This window comes from Diadema setosum, chromosome 1 (assembly GCF_964275005.1).
Source record: "Diadema setosum chromosome 1, eeDiaSeto1, whole genome shotgun sequence".
Lineage (NCBI taxonomy): Eukaryota > Metazoa > Echinodermata > Echinoidea > Diadematoida > Diadematidae > Diadema > Diadema setosum.
The window spans coordinates 30,241,348-30,262,132 of record NC_092685.1 but is presented as its reverse complement, the minus strand read 5'-3'; the positions used below and the strand labels follow the sequence as shown (position 1 = coordinate 30,262,132).

The 20,785-nt window shown below is 41.0% G+C and overlaps 1 protein-coding gene across 1 annotated transcript; it reads left to right on the top strand.

The window, feature by feature from the left end:
• The first annotated feature begins 305 nt into the window (after positions 1-305).
• On the top strand, positions 306-19,845 carry LOC140230915 (neuronal acetylcholine receptor subunit alpha-7-like). The gene is made up of 7 exons (XM_072311093.1): positions 306-425; positions 10,660-10,820; positions 11,350-11,394; positions 11,936-12,045; positions 12,413-12,948; positions 16,363-16,774; positions 19,644-19,845. Exons 1-7 carry the CDS (start codon positions 308-310, stop codon positions 19,843-19,845), a joined length of 1,584 nt encoding a protein of 527 aa, XP_072167194.1. The 5' UTR covers positions 306-307.
• Positions 19,846-20,785: the final 940 nt, after the last annotated feature.

Genomic DNA, 20,785 nt, shown 5'->3' with positions numbered 1-20,785 from the left:
CGATGACCGCAGCTCTGCCCAAAAGTGAGAGCGTGGCGCCATTCTCTACACCACTGCTTACCTTTCCCAGTTAACGTTTTCCTGTTCAGTTAACATCTCACAAAATTGTGTGACTTCGTCAGGCCCTGATGCACTGCAGCCAATAATGATGGAAGTTAATCATGGACGTCTTGAGGACACTTTAACTCTCTCCTAAGTGACTCTGCGACATTAGTCCGTCCTCTGTGGACTCATAATACTTTGTACAGTTGTATGGGACATAGAGGCGACAACCTAAATCTATAGTACTTGACTATACTGAATAACAATGATTAGTCTCTTGACACTGGTCGGCCGTCTGTTCCAGAAGAAGAGTCCTTTCATAGTCATGACATCATCTTCGAAACCGATGCTGGTTCTCTTCTTCGGTATGACCATCATGCTGGGTAAGTTCTAATCGTTTTAGAGCCCTCAACATGCATAATCATAAATCTGATTTTGTCATGTAAGGAATATTATTGATTTTCAATAATTATGATTCATTTACTTATTTAACTTCTGTTTCTGTTTTGATTAGTCCTAGACTTCTGCACTAGTTATTCTTATTATACTGATTGCTTCAGGCTTACATTAATGCATGTTTTACATATTTTTTTTCCAGTTAATAAGATTATTGTAAATTAATTTTGTTTTCACGCTTTGTTGTCATGATGTTTTTCTGTTGTGGTGTTTGATGTTAATCTTTCTTTTAAGCCCATCATCATCTGATAGGCTATATTGTACAGGCAATATTGTACAGAAGTATCAGAAATATCAATAGATGTGCGTTTTCATCAAATAGAAATATGTAAGTGTATAATAGTTTATGCATGCGCATATGGATTGTTTTAGCTATGATATATAGCAAAACTATGAAGGATTTAGAAGCGAAAGACGTTCTTGCATTGTATGTTCTTGTATCGATCGTAGAAACGTAATGTATATTTTGTGAAGCTGAGTTTGTAGTCTTCACTTCTATAGGTCTGTCCTAATTCCTGGCATTATTTAGAAATGCGAGGGGAAAAAAATGCTTAAAAATAAAATAGAACATAATAACACTGTAGCGATCTTTATCATTAGTCTGTGTCTAAAAGTTATGGACGCATAGCTGGTGCAACATTAAATGAAAATTAATATGAGTAACGATTAGGCCTACTTTTCATAAGTCTCCGTGCTTCTAAATTCACATGACAAAATGTTGACAGCGATGATGAGCTATCAGAAACACGTGTCTGAGATTCCAATTTTCATCGAAGCATTTCCTCAGTATAATACTTAGTAATTTGATATGCGGAGTACGTACACGAAAATTATTATGCAACTTGTCAAAAAGCAAACGTTGCTTTTCATAATTTTACATGATCCCTTCTTTCCACCCCTACCCCTTTTTTTACGATGATGTCCCCTTGACACGGAATGATGAAAGAGATTATAGGAAACACGACAGTCTCGGACAAAAGTCAAGAGGTTTCTGTCACTTTGAATGACACTTTTAATCATCTAGCATAATGGCGACATCTAATTGTCTATCTAAACTTGAGCTTTCTTTGCTACAGAATTGTGACATCGCTGGCATAATGATTGATAATTATGCGCATTGGAGGAGATTAAAACTTGATTAGATTAGTACTTCTTCATACAAACACACAAAAAAAAGAGATAGTTCTAGGACTTTGCTTATTGTGTATCATCATGGACCTGTAGGTCCATGGTATCATTGTAGGTCCATGTTGTGTATGAAGGAAAAAAAAAAAAAAACCACACATTGTTTTCATGGACACCAAACAAAGGAGAAAGAGGGTTTAAGGTTCCTTAGAGTGTGGCTAAACTGAAGATCATGTTACTGGTTTGCACATTGTGTATGTAATGTGTGTGTGTGTGTGTGTGTGTGTGTGTGTGTGTGAGTGTGTGTGCGTGAGAGAGAGAGAGAGAGAGCGTGAATGTGTTTGAGCATTTTAGGGTATGGTAATAATACAGTGAACAAGACTAATTATGCACAAAGGGGACGAAATTGACTTGTTAACTATTATAATGAAACTGTCAGCACCATCATAATTTTCGATCTAACGTCCATCAGCCCATGCATCTGTATTCTGTTCTTCTAGAGGGTACCTTTGTTCATAATACTGTTTGAATAGTAAACATAAAGATTAAGAAAAACATTAAGAATTTAATTATCGTATTGCAGACGTCAGGTGCAAAGTGTACCCAGAAGTAAAATCCAAAATTCTATTTCTAGATCATTTCTCCTGTCTTCATCATTACAGTGTGGGAACTGAGAGGAAATGCTGTGAACAAAGCTTGGTAATTGGGAATCAGAACGAAGAAAATAATGCAGGAAATTAGCAAGGGGTGTAGACAGGTGTTTTGGAACCGCCGCACGCGCATCCAGGCTAATGCATTTTGCTCATGGCGTCTTGCGCGACAAACTCAAGATCCTGCTATCACAACACAGACTGTGTATCACAACTGTAAAGATTATGTGGCCTTCTTATCAAAGGAATGCTGTGAAAGTGCACGTCATGTGTACACACGCGCACGCACACATTTTATGAATTATCACTACTATCTAGCTGTATGAATAAATAGAATTGTAAATAGATAAATATATATATATATATATATATGCACACACACACACACTATATATATATATATATATATATATATATATATATATATATATATATATATATATATGTATATATATATAATATGCAAACATACATTTACACATGCATGTGTATGTATGTACTGTGTGTGTGTAGAAGTAATGACACATAGTCGCATAGACGCGTATAAATATATGTTTGTCACATTCATTTCATGCGGGTTACAGCGTGATGAGGAAAGTAAATATACTAGCCTTCAATTTTTGACAGTGCTTAAAAGTTAAACGTACAACCGACAATCATTGCTCCAATATAAAGGCCATCGGGAAAGACGTTAAAGTTTATGGTGTTCTTCCAGATTTCAACCTAGTGTCATTAACCGGGAGTCCTCCGGGACAGACACAACAGTGGTCATCATGACTTCAATTCGTAATCCGTTATTGCGGCTCATTGTTTTGAAGCCCTGCTAAATATCTTGCACCTCCATTTATATTTGTTTGTTGTTGGTGGTTTGTTTGTTTTGTTTTATTTTTGACATTCGCAAGTCTTCCTTTCACTGGATATCACTGCCACTTCAGGGAAAACAATAATTTTTTTATTAAAGCTATACATGTCATAAGTCATGCTACTTTAATCATTGAATAAACGATTAGCTTTATACATTTTGTTTACGATAATAGCGATAGGGTTATTGAAATTATTGATTATTTCATGCATCTTTATTTTATGCTATAAAACCCCTGTTGTCATTATCATGTTGATGATTATATCATTAAAGTCACAAAATCATTCTTTTCATTGTCCTTCATAACCAAAATAAGTCTTCGCCAATTTTATAACGTAAGTAATCTTTCATGTATTCATACGTGCATTACCTGATTAATGTTCAAACAGTTGCCAGCGATTACAATAGATGGAAAGGAAATAAAAATACATAATTCATATCGTGAATTGCCGGATGAATTACTTATGAGATAGCGGGTATGAATATCACAAAATTGTAATTGACTGACTTCCCTGAGTGGCTTTGTGACAGGTTCATTCTTGCGTTTCGTAATAACGAGGCGTGTTTTTTGACTCAGCCTCAGTCATCATTGTGCCGACTTTGTGAAGTTCATGCTGTTAATGCTGTTCAGAAATTGTTAAGTGCATACTGTGAACGGTCAAACTGATTGGTTTGACCCCATCAGGGTGAGCTCTCGATCAGTTTTTTATCTTTTAAGACCAGCTCAAGTTAAGTACTACTTAATGTATCACACACTGTAAAAAATCTAGGTGTTCATTTTGACCAGATACTGTCGATGACAGATCATGTCAGTAGAGTGTGCCAGACAGCAAACCTCCATCTGAGAAACATATCTCATGTTCGAAAGTATCTTACAGAAGATGCATGTAACCATGCAGTGCGCTCTCTAGTTCTGAGCAGGCTTGATTATGGAAATTCTCTGCTGGCAAATATGAATGTCAGTGATGTGAAAAGACTCCAAAAAGTCCAAAATCGAGCGGCTCGCCTGGTGCTTGGTGTAAAGAGAAGATCCCCGAGTGCTCCTTTACTGAAGCAGTTACACTGGCTCCCCATCAAAGAGCGTATCGATTTCAAACTAGCCCTTCTTGTCTATAAATGCATGATGAATACCGCTCCTCAATACCTATCCAACCTACTAACCACCCCTACAGCCACCAGATATCAACTCCGGTCACAAAATGATAAGACAGTCCTACAAATCCCACAAGCAAAAACCAAAGCTTTCGAACGTACATTTTCATATGCTGGATCTGTTGTCTGGAACACTCTACCAAAACAACTCCGTCTATGTGATTCAGAGGAAATGTTTAGAAGGAAACTCAAGACTGAACTATTTCAATTGTAACTACTAAGTATGTTCCTATGCTTTGTGAATGTTGTTTGTTGATGTATGTACAGCGCTTTGATCAGGTCCTGTAAAAGCGCTCAATAAGAAATAGTTATTATTATTATTTACTTTCGGCGGCAATTATATTTTGCGATGTTTGTTTCGCTCTCCTAATTTTCATTTCAAAGTTTAATTGGCTTTTTCTAGAGCAAGGCGTACATTGATAGGGAGCACATTTCATTAAGTTGTGTGAACCCGAGTGTCGTAATAACAACTGCTATTTTATCCGAAACGTATAAACCTGAAAAGGCTGATTGGTTTTTATATCATATTAATACAATTTTCTCTCAAGGTCTGCGTATAACACGGTTATAAAGTCTTCGTTTTGCTGTTTATAGACAACACTGATGACAGTGATATCGTGTACTTTGGCCAAATCATTGTTTTCCTGCATGTTTATGCAGAATAACACATTCATATTCATCTTTTCGGGCCGTTCCGGCAGTGGTCTAGCAGGGGCAGTTGCCCCCCGACTATTTTTGAGTGTACATTTCTTTGGGGCAAACGCTATACACTTTCAGGAATCAAGTAGAAAGGTTATCAGGTTATACTTATGGGTGCACGTCACGAGACCGACACCCACGAGTCATACAGCCCACAAGTTATACAGCTCACAAGTCATACAGCCCACGAGTCATACAGCTCACAAGTCATACAGCCCATCAGTTATACAGCCCACGAGTTCGGCACTGAGTAAATAAAGCCCACGAGTTCGACATCAAGTAAAATAAGCCCAGCAGTTATACGGCTCACGAGACCGACACTACGCACAAAAGGCTCATGAGACCGACAGTAAGCAATCAAAGCCCACGAGACCGACACTACACTTAAAAGGTCCACGAGACCGACGCTACGCATAATAAGGCTCACGAGACCGACATTACGCAAAAGAGGTTCACGAGACCGACATTAAGCAAAGAAGGCCCACGAGACCGACACAGTGCCGTATATTAAGAGAGTCTGGCCAACTCGGTTTTCGGCTTAGGTGTTTTGAAGCCTGTGATTGGTCAAAAGCTGGTCCCGTGACCTACAGGCGCCATGTCGTTACCAAAGTCAATCACGCGGGCGCGAGCAGAGCTCATACGCGGTGCCCATTGTTCATAACGCGCAGCTACGCGCTATAATATTGCTTGCCTTGGGGACTTCCCCTGAATATCAGTCATGGTGCAGTGGGGATATGTCATTGCCGTAAGGTTGTCAACTTTATTGAAGTAGAAGGTACAACACGAAATATATTCTGATATCTTACTTAGTATTGCCATAAACTGAAGATTCGTCATGCCTTCCTGCGCAGCATGGCAATGTGCGAACCGACCTGGCTCTTAGTGTAATGATGCACCGCTCTCCGACAGATCCAAAACAAAGGAAAAAGCGGGAAATCAGAGTGCGACGGGAAAATATATATCTGATTTGTTTTCTTTGGATTCCTCGCGGTGTCTTTCAGACTATCCAAGTTTTGATTCACATTTGTATGTCTCCGCCATAACATACGAAAGTGTCGCCTGAGGCATTTGTTTTGGTCGTCCGTCCGTCCTTCCGTCTGTCCTCGAATTCATATCGCAATCAATATTGTGGACACTGTTTGAGGTAATGAAACTTGTATGCTTGTGTGAGTGGACGAAGTTTTGTTTTTAGCTTATAGGGCCTAAAATTTTGTGTAAACACGCTCAAAGTGAAAGGTCAAAATCATGCATATAATGGTTAAATTCTTAAAATATCACTATTTCCCCCATATCTCATGCAATATCTGGAGGTATACGTACAGGTATTTCCAAACGAAACTTACGGCATGCCTGACCGTGATTTTCTCGTGATTTTATTTCATTTTATCTATTTATTTATTTTTTATTTTTTATTTTTTTTTTGGGGGGGGGCGGGGGTATGGGAGGGGGGTAAGGGTCAAGGATCAATGTCAGGTAAAATGTAATGTTAAAATTCTACTCTCTATTGTTGAAATACTATTACCCATGCAGTTCCTAAATATCTTGGAAATTACCCAATTCACAGTAAAAACAAATATGGTACACGTATTTGCGTGCCATCATTACTACACAATGACGCGTGATAGGGAAAGATTTTGGCCATGATGGTCAAGGGTAGGTGAAAATACTGAAATGACAGAATTTTCTATATATTTTTAAAATAACCGTTGAAAGTATTGCCATGAAAATAGTAGTAAGTAAAAAGTAGTGAGAAGAAGTAAGCAAAAGTAAAAATGCTCAAATTCCTTAATACTTGCTCTCTTAAACAATAAAAGGCATCCATTCATACCTAGTTCAAGGAGAGTACACATTCGACGCATTAAATTTAGTGACAAATTTGCCATTTTTTTCTGCCAATTATGTGAAACTGTCGTGTAACATTGTCAAGACGTACTTTACACCTGCTAAGAGAACAATGTAATATGGCGCCGGGAGGAATACCGGTCGCCACAAGGACATCTTTATTTATGTGTTGTTTTTTTATTATCATTTGGTACAGATGTCACTGAGGATATCCCTCATAATTATGTTATCCAGGTAAAGTACTTGTGCTTTCGTTCACCATGTCTTTTTTAGATATTATTCTTAAACAATTTTAGATCATTTTACATACCTTAACATCCGTGACGTCACTTTTTCATGTTGTACATTGTACATAGGTGTATTCCTTTTGAATTACATACTAATCGGCCTTCATGTCAGTTTCATACATATATGGGACTGAATAGGATGGTAATTGATTGCAATGTATAAGTTACGTGCGAAACAGTAATAACTGTGGAATTCGTCTATCCTCTGCACAATTGTAAATTTATATATCATGTTATACAATATTCTTGTGCCCTGGACAACTTGCTAAATACAATATACATAGCATACAGTCTAGTGAAAGTTTACGATACGACTTACTGTGAATTCTTCTTTTATTTTCACAGCAATAATTCATCATATATTCAGGAATTATGTCCTTTAGACAGCTTCCCTATTATTTATACGGTATACCTGTGTGCTTGTGTCTATTTGAATGTGTAAAAATGATTGATTATTGGCTTTGTTCACAATGGATGGAATGAAAGAATGTCCCTCCCTCATAAAGCACCTACCTTCTTCCCCCCCCCCCACCCTCTCTCTCTCTCTCTCTCTCTCTCTATTCAAAAGAGAAAGAAAAGTCAAGCAACATGCACCGTGCCTTTGGGACGCCTGCGCGTACACACTTAACCCTCCAAGCGCACACGCTAAAACCATAAGCGCACTGTACGCTGGGTAACGACATGGCGTCCAATTTATGAGTTGGCCAGACTCTCTTAATATACGGCACTGGACAGGATGAACAGCCCCACCTATAGACCAATAAATTGTATAGGGTGTCCTGATAATAGCATAGGAAGATATGAGAGATGGAAAAGAAGAGTTGCCATCTCCGGCAGGGTGTAACCCCATCAGTTGTCCCCCCCCCCCCCCTGAAATGATCAGGATTTTTAATTGTGTTTGCATGGGTGTTTGTTTGTGAAAAAAAATGAACAAAGTACAGTAAAAGTGTGTAACAGATCTTTCCACAGTAAACCTGCGAGGGTGTTGAATTAGTATTAATTAAAAATAAAAAATAACTTAATCGTCTATTAAGGTACCGTAAGGGATTCGGGAAAAATTAGATGCATCCAGGAAAACAGCTATTGTATTTCACGAAAAAATGTATTGTTTGGAGGAGAATAACACAAGCCACAAATTGAGGTGAATCCCTGCGATATAATACGTTTTAATCAGTGGCATTACACTATAGTTACAGAGAAAATTACAAATAGATCTTACTGCAAAACTTCCAAGCAGGAGGGTAGAATATCTAAAATAGAATAAGTACAAAAATGTAACTAGTGAATCGGGAAAGAGAAGAGGTAAAAATTATATCCTGTCCATCTTCTAGCTAAAACATGGGAAAGCCTATTAAAATGGCACGATGGCATTATTAAAGCTCTAAAATTAATCCATACATCGTTCTTGCCCTCTTTTTAATTCATTTGTGGTTTTTTTTTTCTCTTTTTTTTTTGGGGGGGGATGAAGAATACTAATTCTTCTATTTTTTTGTGGGGTGGGGCATGAAGAATACAATTCTATTTTTCTACTTGATAACAATGTCGCTCCCTGACACACTTGCCCCCCCCCCCCCAGAAGTATGTAGAAAAACATGTTTGATGTCGTTCATAATTATGTAGATGGTCACCATCTTTCAATTGATAGCGTGACGAAATTACAACCGCCAGTATGTTATTTTTCCGTTCATGGAACACCCTGTACAGGTGATTGACATCTAGATGGCGCTGTTTATCCTGTCGGACTCGTGGGCCTTCTTTGCCTACTGTCTGTCTCGTGGGCTTTCTTTGCTTAGTGTCGGTCTCGTGAGCCTCTTTAGCTTAGTGTCGGTCTCGTGGGCCTTTTTTGCCTACTGTCGGTCTCGTGGGCTTTCTGTGCTTAGTGTCGGTCTCGTGAGCCTTTATTGCTTAGTGTCGGTCTCGTGGGCTATGTTTGCTTAGTGTCGGTCTCATGAGCCTTTTGTGCGTAGTGTCGAACTCATGGGCTGTATGACTCCTGAGCCGTATAACTCGTGGGCTGTATGACACATGGACCTATTATTGATGTCGGTCTCGTGGACCGTATGACTCGTGGGTGTCGGTCTCGTGGGATGCCCCCATACTGATTACCTGGTAATAGGAAATACATTATCACACCTTCAAAAAAAAAAAAAAAATGGAGAATGAGAAAAATAGGACACAGAAGGTACGCGGAGTACCTTTGCCTCCCCCCACCCCCTCCCCCTCCCTCCCCCCTCCCCGAAAAAAAAAATGTCCACTGAATGATTTTTCCGCCTTTCTTTGAAATTGTCGTTATTCATATTCCAAAATACAATAATAACATCAAAATTCTCACATGCTTAACCAGGTAGAACATCAAACAAAATTAAATGAATAATTTGGAAGATTAACAGGAGCACGACACGAGGGGGGGGGGGGGGGGTCATCCCACGAGACCAACACCAACGAGTCATACAGCCCACGAGTTCGACATTGAAAAAAAAAGGTCCATGAGTCACACAGCGCACAAGTCATTACGCCCCATGAGTTCGACATTAGGTAAAGACAGCCCATGAAATCGACATTACAGCACGAGGTTTAATGTGTCGGTCTAGTGGGAGTTGCTTGCTAAGTGTTGAACTCATGGGCTGTGTAAATCGTGGGCTGTATGACTAATGGGCTGGATGATTCGTGGGCTTATTGACTCGTGGGTGTCGGTCCGACACCCATTAGTCACAAAGCTCACGAGTAATATAGCCCACGAGCTATAGGCACTAGGTGAACAAGTCAGAAGTATAGAATCAAGATCAAATAAAATGGTCCCACAAGCCATACGGTCAACCAGCTCTACAGAAATAGATTGAGGTAAGCAAATTATGTGTTTGGCAGACCTTTGTTTAATCTGGGTCATCCAACGAACCCGACACCCATGAGTCACACGGCCCATCTGACCTCGACAGTGAAAAAAAGGTCCATGAGTCATATAATCCACAAGCTCGACACTACGCAAAATAAGGCCCATGAGATCGACACTAGGAATATAAAGCTTTCGAGTCTGACAATAGGCAAACAAGGTACACGAGTCCGACACTAAGCTAAAAAGACCCACAAGACCGAAACCGTGATGGGAAAAGGCTTAAGGTAAACAAATTATGTTTTTGGCAGGCCTTTGTCTAATCGGGAGAGTTTCACGAGCCCAACACCCACTAGCTATACGGCCCATGACCTCGACATTGTAAACAGGTCCATGAATCATACAGTCCATGAGCTCTACACTAAGCACGATAAGGCCCATTAGCTCCACACTAGGCAAACAAGGGCTCACGAGTCCGACACTAGGCAAAAAAAAAAGAAAAGAAAAAAAAAAGGCACCGTGTGACACGTGGGTGTCGGACTCGTGGGATGACTCCGATTAAACAAAGATCTGTCAAAAACATAATTTGTTTACCTCAAGATTTTTCCATTACATAATCTCTCTATACATTTTCCCCATTTCTATACTTGTGGAACAGTTATCGGTAAATTTTTCTGTTCTCCGTCAATACGTCCTGTCATGTCTAACATCCAGTGTCCAACGCCCTTCACTTCGATGGCATACGGGAGATGAAGAAGAAGCTACACCGTGACATCATTACGAATTACGGTCCGACTACCTTCAGGCCAGTCAAGAACGACTCCACTGCTGTCCGTGTCGGGATCCGCATGTTGGTCGATCACCTCGTCGAGTTCGTGAGTCATCCTCAGAACATCACCTTTATTGAGGGAAAATTGTTTTGAATTATTTATTCGAATTTACGACATATAACATTAACACAAATTTGAGTTACAAACTGACAATAACTGTGATTCACACATAGGAAATTTCGTGTTAAAAACAAAAGAAAAAATGAAAAGAAAAGAAAAAAAAAAGGCGTCTCCAAGTTATAATCATGCACGGTTCAGGTGATGCTTATATTCCAAGCTGTGGTAATTACATAAGAATAACGCGGTAGGCAGTGGTTTGGCATTACGCTTCATTAACATGATTGATACTTTGTGATACGCTTTTATGTGCCGTAAAAATCATAACAACTCTGCAGTACAAAATTCTAATATTTTTCGTCACTGGAGCTATTCATTGATATTATCGATAAAGTGCATTGGTACGGGCTTGTCAGAGTTATTGTACCTTAATTGCTGAAGTACAATACATGCAGCTGTCACGTGTGTCATGTTCGTTTTTGCTGGGTCGTATTTTTGTACATTTCTTTTCTTTCAGGATGAACCTCAGCAACAAGTGACAATCTTTTGCGCAATTAAGATGGTAAGGTGAAACTCTGTGTTCCTTCAGTGAAAAAAAAATCGTACATGTAGAGATCCGTACGTCCGTAATGCAAAGTAACATCATTTCTTAAAAGCGCTTTGTTGTCATTGGCAGTGACCTTAAGTAGCTTTCACCTGTTGTTAGCCGAGTTCGTTATCATTTGAAATTTGTGGGACTGTATTAGCGTCAGTTAAGTAAAAACACGTACAATTAATTATAGGCGAAGGAAAATATTTGAAGAGTTTTTGGAGGCTCCCCGAAAATTTCAGGATCTGGGAGCCAAATTAGTGCTGGGATAATATTATCAAGCGTGATGTTCTAATCTGTTTCACGCGTGTACTTTTATGGAGTTCCGTTTTTCCCCCTCCCCTGCAATTTCTACTTTTACATTCTGGTCATTGGTTGAGATCTCTAGGGACGCTAGAGTGTGTTTGTGTGTCCTTTTTTTTTTTGGGGGGGGGGTTCTCTTTTGTTTTAGTTTTTTTTTTTTTGGTAGTATCAAACAAACATCTTATATACAAACATCTGATTCATCTGACAGATTTGGAGAGACGAATACCTAACCTGGAACGAAAATGACTACGGTGGATTGTCAGTCATTGAGGTTGACGTAGACCAAATATGGACCCCGGCCATCACTCTGCTGACAAGGTAGCAACAAGTATACATTGCCATTTCAAAATTAGTTCCCTTTTCTATTTGCCATGTAGGCATATTACTCGTTGCGCGAAGCAAATAACGTCTTCGTTTGTCAGAACATGCGTTTACCGTTCAATGAGAGTCTCTTCGTGACAAAGAAAATTAAACAGATGAAATTTGTGGCAAAAACAGTTATTGCCTGTCTTCTGGCCAATTTTCAACAGATGACTTTCTCTTTAATCTTTCTGTATGAACTTGTTTTCATGGGAAGGAATTCGATGTGCTTGTTTCTTCATTTTGTTTACCTTATTGTGTTTTTTTTTTATTAAGAAAACCGTTGTTTGTAAGAACGCTGTTCGTCGTATGACTTTGTACACAGCAACAGCCAAGATTTTCTGACATTGTCCCACCGCCGAGCCTTCCTGTCTTCAAACGGCGACATAGACTGGCTCTCACCGGCAGTCATCACCAGTTCCTGCATCTTCGACGTCTACCTCTTCCCCTTCGACATCCAGCGTTGTGTCTTCGAATTCGCGCCGTGGTCCAACGCCAGGAACCGGGTGGACTTCTTCCACTTCTACGAGAAGAATGAGACCACCGTGCACAGGTATCGCAACAACGGCGTGTGGGAAATCAAGGAAGAGAAGGTTGAGATTAAGCTGCGGAACTACAGCTGCTGCGACGAGTCTTTTGCGGAGGTGTATTACAGCATAGCTTTCCGCAGGGAGTCCAAAGTGTACATCCTGGGTATCATCATTCCATCACTGCTTCTTTCACTCTCAACCGTTCTCATCTTCATGCTGCCTCCAGAATCCGGAGAGAAGATCTCGTTCGGGATTACGAACCTCCTGGCTATGATTCTCTTTCTCGAGACGGTGAGAGCCGCCATGCCCGCCACGGGTTCCCCGGCGCTTGGTAAGTCTGCTTTCGTTTCCTGTTCACATGCTAATTGTCCCCTGACGATATTCGCTATATGAAGCCCAAAAATACAGCTTTTTTATTTGTGTGAAGTGCTTTTAATAGGGACTTCTAGATTTGCAAGTCCACACAGTGAACTGCTTACTTCGCAATTCTAAGGTACTGCTCATGCGTCACTTTGCCTCTCTATAGTCCACTACCCAAATCGAGAACACGTCCACCTCGATTTTCCCGCCATCTTGATCCAGCGCGCAGTTCTCGCGTCTGACGTAAGATCGAGCTTCATACGCAAGAGATTGACGACAACGAGGCTAAAGAAAACGTCATGGAAGCTTTGCTGAAGTAGGCATTGTATTCATCATCGTTGTATAGATCAGGATCGAATTTCTTATAGCCTCAGAACTTAAATTCAGCATTCGCACGGCTATTTGCGTTGCATAAGATCATGACTTACTTGACTTAAGTCGGGTATTATTCCCGAGATCCATGGATGATGCCCCTCCAGGGCTCTCTGTTCTCCATTACACTTTCGATGTCGTTCGTGTCATGGAGACCAGTGTCATTTCTGATTGTGTCTACGTAAGTGTCTCGAGACCGTCCGCGCCTAGCTCTCCCGTGTAGTGGTTCCATAGTCCAAGCTTCAGACCCATAGAGAAGTACCGACTCGACTGTGGCAGTGAAGAGACGAACTTTACTGTTCTTCCGTAAATTTGATTTCCAGACAGCTTTTAAGCTGTGATGATAATTATGCTGTCCATGCTTTTCGTTCATTCTTAGATCTACGCTGGCAGATACCGCCTCTACTTCCCTCATGAGCTCCTCCGCATCCTTCACGGTGTTTGTCAACAGGGCAATGTCGTCTGTGAACTCTGTCTCTGATACTTTCTTGGTCTTGACTCTCCTGCTCCCTGCTGGTATCAAAGTGAATCCAAGATCCGATTTCTTCTCTAATGCTAAGCGCATACAATAATCTCCTGCAATATTAAAGAGATAGGGAGCCAGTGTATTGCCTTGAAGTATACTCCGGCGAGAATCTTGAAGTACTCTGTTTTACTATCAGGTGTGATGACTGTAGCTGTAGTATTGGTATAGAGCAGGAAGATCAGGTCAACAGTCTTTTTAATTCATTGGGATGTCGTAGGCCAGAAAGATTCTCTTGAGCATGCCACTGTGGAGTCAAAGGCTTTCCTGAAGTCAATGAAGACCATGACAGCAGAGAGGTTCTTAGCTCAGGCCTCATCTAGATTTCTTCTGAGTGTTAGGATGTGGCTAGTTGTGGACCTGCCCTTTCTGAATCCATTCTGGTTGCCTTGAAGTATACTCCGGCGAGAATCTTGAAGTACTCTGTTCTACTATCAGGTGTAATGACTGTAGCTGTAGTATTGGTATAGAGCAGGAAGATCAGGTCAACAGTCTTCATTGGGATGTCGTAGGCCAGAAAGATTCTCTTGAGCATGCCACTGTGGAGTCAAAGGCTTTCCCGAAGTCAATGAAGACCATGACAGCAGAGAGGTTCTTAGCTCAGGCCTCATCTAGATTTCTTCTGACTGTTAGGATGTGGCTAGTTGTGGACCTGCCCTTTCTTAATCCATTCTGGTTAGCCCGGTGCTTCGTGTCCACTTCTGACTGGATACCATTGAGTAACATTCTGTTTAAGGTCTTTGTCACTATAAATGTCTGTGAAATAACTCTATGATTATTGATATCTGTGAGGTCACATTTCTTTGGAACAGGGATAATGTTACTTATCCCCGTTGTTCGGGGGCAACCATTTCATTCAGAGCCCCATTACAAAACCCTACAATACTTTCATCGAAGTCGCATCTCTTAATCACCTCTGGGGAGATACCGTCCTCTCCATATGCCTTGCCTTCTGTGACATTTTCCTTTGCTATCTGAAGTTCATCTAACGTAAAAGACTCTGCTGATATCCCAAGTCCCCGAAGATTTGCTAGACCTCTCAAATGTTCGATGTATTAGGTGGTGGTTGACCCAGCAGAACCTTGAAATGAGCTAGCCATTTCCTCTTTTTGTCCTCAGAGTTTGTTCCTTGAATCTGATTGATGCACCCTCTCTTTCGTTATCTCGTTTATCAACCTCTAGCTCTCTGTACTCTTACATCTGTCGGCTGCATTCTCGACTCTTCTGATCTTTTCTGTCAGCAGCTCCTCTTTAACCTTGGTGTAGGCGGCACTGAGCTCATCAATTCTCTCATCTACTTGTACCCTGTGGATCATTATGATATTGATCTTTGGCTGTTCTGAGAAGTTTCCTGGCTGCACTAACTCTGGAGTCCACCGTTTTATTTTCCCTACTCTTCTTTTCCTTTTTTTTTTGTATCGTCTTGTTAGCTTCTGTTATGGCTAAGACAAACTTCCCATACCTCTGCGACACCCTGTTTGTCGCGCTTTCCATGGTGTCATTATCCTTGCACAAAGCACTAAAATAATCAATTCTGTTCTTCACTTCCACACTGTATTGCCTCTGGAGTTCAGTGTTTTCCTTGAAAGCTTCCCAGTCATGCACAACCCTTCTGGGCTGGGTCTTGACTTTCTCAGTCTTAATCTGACCTCAGTCATGACAAGCCCAAGATCATGAAGTGATCATCTTCCAAAGTGCAGCTAAAATATGAGAAGATAATATTGATTCGTGAAGTCTCAAATAGTTTGATCGCCATTTCTGATAGAACAATAGGTATTAGCTGAAAGTATCGAAGAGCGGGAAACGACCAGATGCAAACTTGAAAATTGGCGTGCCGTTTGTGACGTCATCACGTTCACTACCTGTTGACTCATCGTCAACCGATAATGTTGATCTAAACCCCGCCCCACACTATACGATCAGACCGGTCGTAGGACCTTAAATCCAGGAGTGCGATTGTGTCTAAATTGCCTGTCGTAGAGATTTCGCATGTCGAATTTCTACGACCGGTCGTGGGCTTTCAGCCAATCACGTTACAGTATTATACAAAGAGTGAAGAAGGGCACGCAATGCGCACTGAGTGCGATTTTCTGTACTCATTTTGGTAACAATCATCTGCTGAAGCCAGAACAGTCGTAAGCCTGGTTGTGTAAGTCTGATCGTATAGTGTGCGTTGCCTGGTCATACGACCTGGTCTCATGGTCTTTAAAAGGTTGTACGATCTCAGGTCGTATGCAGTGTGCGACGGGCTTTAGGTTTATCTGGAGACAGCAGGATTAGTCGACTACGCCTTTTTCATGCTCTTCCGATCGACCAGAAAGACGTTATATCGATACTACTGTATCTAAAAGTCTGTAATGATGAAGACATGATTTGATATTTGGTTACCTGTTTTATTTTGATATGCTACAATTTTACTTATTTTCTGTTCTGATTTTGATGCCTACCACTTTTAATTGCCTTTGCCAATCTTCATACATCTGCTTTCAGCAAACTACATCTGCGCTATGGTGGTCCTAGCCTGCTCCTCCCTCGCATTTGAGGCCCTTGTTCTACGCATGTACAGCAGGGATGACGTCATCAAAGCTCCCGGATGGCTGTTCCGCGCTTTTATTGCAGCGCGTAGAATGTCACGTGCACAGAGCCATCGCAACGGTACGGACAATATCGTCGGCGAAAGCCATGACGTCATCGAACCACTCTCGCTACCAGCCTACAAGACAGACAGAAACGAAGAAAACAATATCCCGCCCAAAACTACTTTAGGACATAACGTTCAAACATGCACAGGGTCAAAAGACGAACCTTTAGTTTGCAATGATTCTGATCCGGTTGTTAAATGTAAGGGATGTCGAGAACATCCGTATCGAGGTTCTGTGGACAACAATCAGTTGTGGAAAGAGTTTGTGTTGTCTATTGAGAGAAAAGTGGCTCTATTTTTCCTCGTTTGTATTGCCGGAAATATAACATTTGCAACTTTGCAAATGTACATTTCGACTTCGTCACAGAAGCACTTCTTAGATTGAAGTAATGATGCTTGGTTTTAAATTCTCTGTTTTGTGCTGTTTTTTTTTTTTTCAATTCTCTTGAGTTGAATGCACTGAAAACAAAAATGTATTGTATACGACCAAATACAGTGTTTTAATCTGGGAAATGTGTAAGATAATCGTAAATGTGGTAGACCCCGCTATATGGCAAATCGATGCCGCCAATTTTGTGAGAACAGTGTGGAACACTAGTTGATGTACTTATCAAACTCTCTAAATTCCGTAGATTGGAAACCAGTCTATAAGATTTTGGTTAGGGACAAATCCAAAATTGCATTTAGAAAATAGACTGACTTCTGAATCTATTCGACTGAGATTTCCAATCTAATTTTGGATTTGTCCCTCATCTCAATCCAAGGAATTTAGAGAGAAGTACAATGTAGATGTCGGCGTGGTGTGAAATATGTTTGGAAGAGAGAAATTCAAGCTTGTGTGTTTTTCCGTAGCGTGAGTTCATTTTCCATATTAACTTTTCAATTTAATTCAATTTAATTCGTGTTAATTGTCCATCAAAATAATACAAAAGGAAATTCAGTACGGGATTCTTAAAAACGTATATTAATGATGGTGTTTGAATGAAAACGTCGCGAATTACCACGACATAGATAGGCTGCCTACATCATGAATAAATATCCTCAAATGTGTAGGATGAATGCACTTCCTTCCTTTCTGTAAATAATGTGTAAAACGAAAATGGGTAACTGTGACACGGCAAGGGAGGCTGCCAGGTGCCATAAGCTTGAAAGCGAGCCAGTGAAGTCCACTCTCGCGTCCATTCAAAGATATACATAATTATTACGTGTAGGTCCTGGATTCAAGCACACATTGTTCAAAGTCTGTATGCCACGACAGTTTTGCGTGTGTGAGGACAAATTTAATATGCACTGACACTGGTTTGATACGAAATTCCATCGTACACTCACATTTTTGATACAGCGCTCATGTCGTTTGCCAGAGAAGCACCATGCACATAATCTAAAATATCTACATTATATACTCTTCAGCCTGAAGCGGAATGTGTCCGTAAAAAAAAAAGAAATTCAAATGAATCAAAGAAACAAAAATATTGTACAGTTTCAGAAATTCTGCAGCGGAATTCAAACTCTTTTGGAAACATTTTTTTTTTTTTTTTCATGAGCATCAATGTCTTTGGAAGACCGAATTTCCCCTTCGATTCGCATTTTAAAAGGGATGGTTTATATTTGCCGTGAAATAAAATTCTTTGCTGTAAACGTCAATGCCCAGTATCTGACGTTATCGTTAGCCTATGCATCCGTGCTGTTTCTCAGAATATCTATTTTGAGATGAATGAGGTAGTTCACAAGATATTTATTTCTTAAACTCAATTTTCAACATTCTAATTTATTTTTTTTCTAATTTATTATGTCTTTATCAAAAAAAAATACCCATCAATGGTATGTAGATGAAGCGCAGCACAGCGCCAGCACAAAACATGTATGCTGTGTATAGGCATCAGCAGTACAGCCAGTATACTGAATCCTGTTTGCCCTTCTTTTTGCATTTTGTGCTTTAAAAAAGAAATCACCTTGTCAGCTCACACGTTGACCACATGCATGCAACACTGAAATTAGAATCGAACTGAAATTGATGCCTTTTTATTCTCTTTTTTTTTAATACCGTATCAAAAGTAAAACAAGAAAACACCTCTTTCATCGATACCCCGGGGAGGTCGAGTGGGCGGAGATTGTAATGTATACGGCACTTGAACATGAAGATCACTCGAAAAGTCTGTTGTTACAGGCAGACACGTGACATGCGTCTGATGGCGGAGAATGCATGGCGACATCAACAGAAGAAGAAGGACATGGGGGGGGGGGGGTACTGTAAATGTAAAGACGACAGTCCTTAGTGGCAAATGTAAATCTCAGGTCTGTGTGTACTAGTATTTATTATGTAAGAAGCGGCCATAAAATCGCATTTATTTTCTAATACATCAGAGGAAAATAAACCTGCAACCTGCAACAACCGTTGCATTTTAAACCAGGCCTATTTTTATCAACAGAATGCCCGCAAGAAGAATGAGGGAAAGACACCAATAAAACCTCTTTCTGTTAAAGAAAAAAATAATGTGCATATTAATATCCTGTTTGGTTGGAATGATATATGCAAATAAAGCCCAGAGTGAAATATGTAAAATCGGTGTGCATTTCTTTCAATCTCGATCGGCATGGGCCCTACATGCATTGAGGACAGCGTGGGGAGATCAGTTGGTTAAGGCCGTGTCACACCAGCCTTGCGTGCGACTTCCGAAGAACATTTTTGCTATCCGGAGGTCCCCGCAGATGACCCGCACATGACAGTACCTAGCATGTATCTCAAAAGTAGTTACCCGGAGGTGCGCACGCTGGCTCTATTTACCCGCTGCCAAAAAAGGCCCTGTCACACCAGCTAAGCGGGCGTATTGCGTATGGGGATTTTTCAGCACGCAGAATAATTTCTGCGGCCGGACAAGGTTTAGGGCGAGTTTGGCGATACCTAAGTCCTTCTTGCGTGTATTCCGTTGAACTGCATGTTAGGCGCGTTGGTGTCACGTGATAGTTTCGTGATAGCTTCTTTTATGTCAGTTACGGGCGACATACGGGCTCTGCGAAGTACCTGCGCCACAACTGCATGTTATCTGCGTACTAGTCGCCTGCGAGATGAGTGCTAGCCTGAACAATAGGCTTGTTCGAGTGGATGGGCAAACAATCATTTGTCAACTAGCTTTAAAGAAGTGAAGATGCCCCGTAGACGGAAAGTGCACAAGGGCAGAGAACGTCCAGTGGATGGACAGCCACAAAGCCCGGAAGATTCACAGCAAATGCATCAAATTGCTGCTGAAGTCCATTCGGCGGATGAAGTCCTGTCCAAAAGGGACCAGGTAGTCGTCGACGCCACAGAGGACAGAGGACAAAGAAGAGAATGAGCCCACAAATGGCACGCGCTCCCTTCACATAGGCATAGATCAGCGGGCAACTTACCTACTTCAAGTGGGTCAAGTGCCTGTGAATTGCGGCGGCTACGGCCCTCCTACGGGTGTTCTACGTGGAACTCTTCGGGCAATCCTCGCGACTCATCCGGAAATAGTTTTGGTCATGCTCAAAACTTTGCTGCGGTAAAATTGGACTAGCGTGCGCACCTTCGGGCAACTAAAGACGAGATAAGTGCTAGGTACTGTCAAGTTCGGGCCAACTGCGGAGAGCTCCGGGTAGCAAATTTGTTTCCCCGCAAGTCAAGCCGCAAAACTTCCCCAGATACGATATGACAAGGCCTTGAGCATGCTCAAAACTTGTTCCGGAAGAGTCACGGGAGTTGCCCGTAGAGGTACGCGCAGAACACAAGTAGGAAACCCTTACCGGTAGCACCTCACAGGCAACTCCAAAGCAGGTACTTCGCAATCCCCGTAAGTCGCTCGTAACAGAAAATGGATCGGTTTCAAAGCTCTCACGCGAGTCACACGGAACGCACGCAATTAGAAGCTAAGTAGCACGCGTCTAGAAAGTAAGAAACAAGTGCGAAAATTGCAAACATTCTTGTCCGCCCGCGGAAAATCTTCTACGTGCTTTAAACTACCTCCTCGCCACAAGCCCGCGTAGCTTGCCCGGACAGGTGTGACACCGCCTTTACTCAAGTGATCCCTGACAAAAATAAAGCCACATGCCTAGCTGATTGTTGTTACTCTGCCGTTGAGTGTGTAGGCTCGATTTTTTTTTTTTTTTTAGCCACGTTATTGTTGACAAACGCAAAACCTACAAAGACTGTGTTTATCACGGAACCATTTTTTTTTTTTGACGAGCTAACAGAGTATTTTATCAGTCAAAGTCTTATGAAATGGAATGTTATGTTAAGTATACATAGGCATACTT

Coding starts and splice junctions, on each gene's coding strand:
- LOC140230915 (XM_072311093.1), top strand. CDS start 308: ATGATTAGTCTCTTGACACTGGTCGGCCGTCTGTTCCAGAAGAAGAGT. Junction 10,821..11,349: donor TCGATCACCTCGTCGAGTTC/GTGAGTCATCCT, acceptor CTTTTCTTTCAG/GATGAACCTCAGCAACAAGT. Junction 12,046..12,412: donor GCCATCACTCTGCTGACAAG/GTAGCAACAAGT, acceptor CTTTGTACACAG/CAACAGCCAAGATTTTCTGA.